Genomic DNA, 6,734 nt, shown 5'->3' on the forward strand with positions numbered 1-6,734 from the left:
TTTGCAATGGTGGGAACTTACTCACTTTGAATATTTATTCACAAGCACAAGACAATTACTAAAACTACCGTATTAATGGAGCCAACAACCTGATGTCTGCAGAACTACGAATAATGTGAAACCAAGTGGCCTTGGGTCAGCAGCACACAAACCAACAACCTGGAGAAAACCACTGGTGGTCCAATGAATGTTCTCAAGTCTCAAGTAGATATAGTCAAAACGTGCATCTACAACTTTTGTACAGAAAGGGTTTTATTGTACCCCCACTGATTTATGCATTCCTCTGAGATGTCATGCCAAGTTTCCTTAGAATGTTGCCTTATCTTAGTAAATACAAAATGACTGTCAACTGTCAGTGGAAGCATACAGCTGATCTAAACCACGATCAGGTTCAACTGTGAAAGGCTTTGTGTAACAAGCTGTTTGCCTCTTTTTGTACCTTTTACCATACAGAAATTTCATTAGCGAAAGTCATAAACATTTTGATAATATGTTTGGTTTATTGGTGTTCCTTCATAGACTGTGATCCTTATTCGCAGTAAGATAACAATTGTTTTTTATTTTTGCTGATTAATAATGAACATTTAGCAGTTTTATTGCTAATGAGATTCTTTTTTCATGCTTTGAATTGTTTAAGCTATGCGTTTCGTTCTTTGTACAAAAATTTGCTAAAACTATAACTCACATACCAGTGAGCAAGCCAACCTTTATTTATGAGCAGGCTAAACACTTTACATAGTTTATAATTGTGTGAGAGTTGGGCAACTGCATTATTAGTTTGGAGGTATTTGCTGAGCTGCTCGCTGCCTTGTGTAATGCAGCATGCTGAGAGCAACTGCTTTATATTTGAGGCGCAGATATAAGAAGAAAGGAATTCTCACGTTTGGGTTGGTTTATTATGTGTTGAAGGTAGTATTAGTATCCACAAGATAACAATGACAAACGACACTTGCATGAATGCAAACACAATCTACAGTGTTGTAAACTATACTTCTGAAAAGTAATTCTGTAATCAGAGCAGAAGCCAAAGTGCCTGCATGTCTAAACAAGGCTAACAGATGATTTTTGTCAGTATGGACTTTGATGGTGAAAAGTGACCAGATGCTCTGGCATACTAGACTATGACAGTTTCGCTCGAGCTTTGGAATGCTAAAACTCCTTAGCCCTAGTTATAGACTGCAGGTTCTTAGAAGCTTCGCTTAGCACAGTACGACAACGCGTGTTAGGAAGTCATTTAGCAGCCATTTTGAAAACAAGTTAGCTGCCTCCCTGCAAACGCTGTAGCCAAGGGAAAATTTCAATACATATAGACCATATAATATTTGACACGCACAATGTCTTAGCAAACAAGGCTCTGACCTGCAGCGCGCAGTCACATAAATTTAGAGCTTGCTTCGAGTTTCAAAAATAGTTTGGTGTCTCAGGTTATGGAGTTCATTTTCCACGTTACGGATTTGGGTTCTACGGATAAGCACAAGATCTGTTAGATGAGAGTAAAGGTGAGTGGAGAACTGACAAGATATTTACAGTGTGACCAATATTCCTTCTCGTCTCTACTGTGCCATCTCATCTTGGTTTCCACGTTTTACTAGAGTAACAAATGCATTGTAGTCAAACTGTCCACCAGTTGGCTTAAACTCTTTCCAGACCTGTCGAATCTCCTCTTCTTTGAACTGATCACCAACATTGAGCAACAGATCTTTTACACTACAAGTAAATCATCAAAAGTGAACGTCTTTAATTCAAATCTAGTATTATCGGTGAGTTTTTATCACAGACCAGTTGGCAATAATGGATGTAAAACCCATATGAAACCATTTGATTGAAGATGTTACTTGAATTAATGCATTTGCGCGGTTTATCCTAAGAATGTGTCTGAGAGTTGAGATAAACTTGGAAAAGCAGCAGCATTTGTTACCAGGTAACAACTACTTACTACTCTTCAGTTAACTTTCCCTTCTTTTCTGGATCAAATTGTTCGAAAGCTTGTAAAAGTGTCGTTTCTGAGTCCGTCCCTGCAAGAGAATCAAATGATAGCAATATTTTACAAGTGGCTAGTCTTTCAATGCCAAGATGAAGCTAGGAGTCTGCTCTTGAGGAGACGATGTTGGTGCTATACAACATACCGTGCATTTTATCACCAAATAAAGTTAGAAAGGCTGTAAAGTTCAACTGTCCCGGGCATTCCTTCAACATTTCGTTTAGGTCTTTGTCTGATGGGTTGCGACCAAGGTCATTGTGAATAGCTTTCAGGTCTGCCACATCGATGAAACCATCACGATTCACATCCATCATACCGAAAGCCTAGAAAGATCCAAGTTCTATTGAGGACTGTGTTGGTACTGAGATAAGTTGTTGAGCTAAGGTAAAACAGCTAGTACAAACGGTAATACACCATCTACTTCCTTTGCTAAGAAGAGAGCAAAATTCCAACATTTGATTAACATTCACATTGATAAACAGTAGCACGCAGAGAAACAAAGCAGTGAGTAGGGTTTGTCGATGTTAACATACCTTGTCTGTAATTGTAAGCAACATTGAATTCCAGATGCACGATCAGAATAATAGAAGATGAAAGAGAAATAGCTAGCTTTTCACAAATTTCTGTGGCACATGCATTAAGCACTCTTAGTAGTTAGGGACATGACTAGCAACTCACAAATAGTAGCAGGTAAAAGCTAAAAGGTTAGTCAGACGTGGTAAGTTGCCAAGCATTTGGAAGAAACTCGCTGAAAGAGTTAACAGTCATATAAAATCGTGATAGATACAGGAACAAGTTATAAACTGATTTTCAACAATAGTTGACTATTCAACCTCCTTAAACTCTTGTATTTGAGTCTGGTTGAGTACAGCAAAGACATTGGATGTGCTGCGTTGCGCCCGCTTGTGTTCTTTTTCTTCACCAGCCGGCTCAGCTTTCCGAGATCGTCTATTAACTCTCTGCAATGTAGCAAGTGGTAAAGCAGGGATACAAATAGAGCATATCATAGCCTGAGTAGCGCGTGGGATAAGAAGAGGGGTAGTAAGGGGGTAAGCTTTGAACACCTGCCGCCAAACCAACTAGATAAACCACTGATTGCATTAGTAATGCCACTCATCTACCTTTGGTTTTTACAACAGTGGTCAAAATTTTAACAGTGGCTACATTAGTGAGGTTTGACAGCAGTGTGGTTCATTAAGAGTGCTGAGATAGCGAGCAGACGACTCAGGTCACCCAACATGGCGGCTGGTTAACAAAAAGAAGCAGCGAACTACAGGCAGCTGACACGAAAATCATAGCCAAGCTGTCACTGGTAGTGCCAGCAGAGCTGCGTACAGCAGCCAAGCCGTGGGGTGAAAGTAACTCCAGACCTCTTTGAACTCCTGAATTTGGGCTTGGGGAAACATGCCCAAGATATTGGTTGTTCCTTTTCGAGCCTTTTTCTGTAAAGATTTCATTAACATACAAAAAGCTTTCGACAGACATGCTTGCAAGGTAGAAGTGGTATCGCCTGGTACAAGCCTCGGTTTAAAGCTGAGACAATTAGACACAGGTGACTGGAACTTTAAGACTAGGGTTGGCTTCTGAGCACACAAATACCCAGATCAGAGAACAAGCCGACAGACAGATTAATGAACATCGCGACCGGTTTTGGGTAGCAAATGCCTGCAAATGGGTATCAAGCAGCTGTTTGATTTTCAGACCTCTTTGAACTCTTGAATTTGTGATTGTGGGAACATTCCCAAAACATTTCCAGACTTCCTGACCATCTTCTGCAAGCACCAAGTTTAAAATGGAAGATGAAAGCGCATTAAGAATAAAAGATTAGCCCCCCCCAATTGAGCGCTAGAAGAAAAAAGTAGTCACATTTAGGAGTGTGGCTAACTACAATTGACAGGAAGGAATAAAGGAACTTCGACTTCCCGAGAAAGGCTTCGCCGCGATATCTTTAGAGCCTCTGGCTAATTTCATCTTTACCTCCTTTCTCGAGGCAGCTATTCACAGGACCATTAAGGTATAAAACAATCTAAGATCTTAATACGGATTAGACTAGCCATAATTTGAGTCTGACAGCGTATTGGTCTGCGGCAATTACTGCTTAGTAGGAGGAAACTAGCTGTTAATTAAATGAGGCTATTTACTGGTGTTATATAGTTTATCATAAAGCCTAGAAACCTGCAATACATGCCTATAAGTCTTCGACTGCCATTGGTCTGCTTCACTAATTTAGTGTGAGAATCTTCAGGAGGCCATAACTCTCATGTCTAGCGTCTACTGTCTCATGTTAGCGGACTGATAATTTCAATTAAAAAACTTAGATGAAGATATTTTAAATTTCTAGAAGGATTTAACTTGCAGATCATCAAGCAGGGTAGCACTGAGATGATTGAATTATAAGCAAGCCTCCCATATAAGGTACGTAATAGATAGCAGATGAGTAAATATCTTGGAGTGGGATTATGCCTCAGTTCATAGCTAGAATAGGCAGTATAAATATTGGTATAAGCTCACAGCTGCGTTCTCATTGAAACTGACAGAACCATGCATGGTAATCCCCTGCGCAATCACTGACTCCTGTTTTTCCACAGCGAGATTTCAACACAGCATACTGTCCGAGTACACTCGCGCTAAATTCTAAACAAACTGCTAGAGTATCTCCGCTTTAGCTATGAATCCGACAGGCTCGCAATGTTGCAATAGCTACAACACTGCTCTTACGCTGATGTGTTGCAAAAAAGCAAAATGTTGCTAAAGTGTGCGACTTAATGAAGTGAAAAAGGAGACAACACCAAACAAATATAATATTCTACTCGGTGTGAGGTTATACTCAAAATAACTGGTTTTAAAACCTATTTGCATAGCTTCAGTACATGTTAGGGACAATAATATACAATGAAAAGGAGAAAGCAATAACATTAATACGTACATCTTCTGCCATCTTGTCTACAAAATAGAAGAAGAGCACATTATATTACTGTATGCAGACCTAAAGAGCAGGCTGCAGTTACTTATACATGTACATGCATAGTATGTATATATAGCGGATGAGACTGCCTTGTAATACAATGTTGCAAGATTCTTCAAGGCAGCCAATGCTAAATACAAACAGGCATTCATAGAAACACGCATATAAGTGATCATTTCTGTGCTTTATTGCCTTTAGTGTCCATCAGTTGTCATGGAAAATAGAAATAGTTCCTACAGATACATAGAGTTTACATTGTTAACTCTATGACTAAGGTAAAACAAAGTTTAAGCCTCCCATTTCAGCTCAATACTTGCTCATTGAAAACCTTGCAGATTTCCACACTGACAGAATTACATTACGCTACATATCATGTGGTGAAAAGTGCTGCCATGACCTATATTAAAAGCTTCTCCAACTTCTCACACACGACAAGAGTAACTTATAGATGTAGCTTAAAGAGTTATAGAAAGTGTTGTAGTTTTGCTCACATGGAGAGGCTTTTGGCAGAAGAAGAGAACGTCAGCAGCGTTAAGGCATGACAGCATTACAACAGGTGCTTAGCAGCAATTAACCTACCAGAATGAGCTATAACGGTGTGAGATAGCCTAGAAAAGAGATATAAACAGAAACTGAATAAAGCTGTATGCGCTTACCTGTTGGTGGCTGTAGGGAAAGACAAAAGAGAAATATATATGGTATATAAGTAATGACTTGTTGCGTTCTGCTAAGCTATTGCCCAAGTGACTGCTGAAGTCTACAGGTGGTGACCAAAGCAATTTAGCTGCTGATGTTGCAGAGGTAGACCACACCCCCTCACTCCTGTAATTTATACCTCCTATGTCCACAAATGGCCATTAAATTGCCTAATATGGAAAGTTGAAGGCGGGCCTAACTCTTTGAGTGAACTTTCGCGGTGTGTCCTGGGATATGAGGGCAGCAGTCTCGCTTTAGTAATTATTAAGTACAGCTGGTAATTAGGAAGAGTCATGATGCGCATGCACATATCTACAGTCAATATATTAATATATAAAAAGAATGAAGCACTACTGAGCGAGCCGTAGTAAAAGACTGGCGGTTATTGCTGATATCAATATCATCTAGACAAGCCATTCCCAAACAATACAAACTGCAAGATTTCACACAAAGATATTTGATCATAATTGTGATACGCAAATTGTGTGGCAAATGGTTGGCATAACATGTATTGCAGTGAATGGAATTGTACCATGGAAAGCATCTCTCTGATCAACAAAAACTGTCTAGTTAACAAATACTTCCTGATCTCCTTCCGGCTATTTTTGGAATGATACGTTTACCTCCTACTTTTCTCTGTCTGTTGCAATAGCGGCAGAATAAGACTGATTCACTGATCTCTTGTGTCTTGGGACTGGCTCTCAAAATTACATGCACACATTCATGTACATACATGCGTGTGTATGTATACACACATATCGGGCAAATTTATCACATCGCTCAATCCTAATTTTGCTAGTTTTGCTCTGGTTGAGATTATTACACCCCATGCAACATTATAAAGAGAAGGTGTAACCAAAGAAGCTGTAAGCAAAGAGGTTACAGCCATTTTTAGTCTACATTCACTAATGTACTGGCAGTAAAGTCAGCTGTTTAATATATCAATTTTATTTTAATTCCCAATTTGTAGCTTGACTTCCTTTGTTGAAAGTGCTGAACAACATATTACGTTATTGGAGTAGATCCACAAAACATCTATTCAGCAGTCGCATTGCTCAACATCTGAAAGTTTGTTTCTTCTGCATATGTAGG

At 39.4% G+C, this 6,734-nt stretch overlaps 1 protein-coding gene across 3 annotated transcripts; it reads right to left on the reverse strand.

Moving 5' to 3' along the window:
• Positions 1 to 874: 874 nt before the first annotated feature.
• Positions 875 to 5,743, reverse strand: LOC137395217 (myosin regulatory light chain, smooth muscle-like). Of its 3 annotated transcripts, none has more exons than XM_068082062.1 (6): positions 5,603 to 5,743; positions 4,908 to 4,924; positions 3,352 to 3,423; positions 2,127 to 2,304; positions 1,937 to 2,015; positions 875 to 1,707 (listed from the first exon to the last, which is right to left on the reverse strand). In XM_068082062.1, exons 2-6 carry the CDS (start codon positions 4,917 to 4,919, stop codon positions 1,554 to 1,556), a joined length of 495 nt encoding a protein of 164 aa, XP_067938163.1. In that variant the 5' UTR covers positions 4,920 to 4,924; positions 5,603 to 5,743; the 3' UTR covers positions 875 to 1,553. The 3 variants fall into 3 exon arrangements, with proteins under 3 accessions (XP_067938163.1, XP_067938164.1, XP_067938162.1); XM_068082063.1 differs by lacking the exon at positions 3,352 to 3,423 and adding an exon at positions 3,685 to 3,753; XM_068082061.1 differs by lacking the exon at positions 3,352 to 3,423 and adding an exon at positions 2,815 to 2,940 and having other exon boundaries at positions 5,603 to 5,726.
• Between the last annotated feature and the right edge of the window lie 991 nt (positions 5,744 to 6,734).

The sequence above is a fragment of the Watersipora subatra genome, chromosome 4, assembly GCF_963576615.1.
Source record: "Watersipora subatra chromosome 4, tzWatSuba1.1, whole genome shotgun sequence".
NCBI lineage: Eukaryota > Metazoa > Bryozoa > Gymnolaemata > Cheilostomatida > Watersiporidae > Watersipora > Watersipora subatra.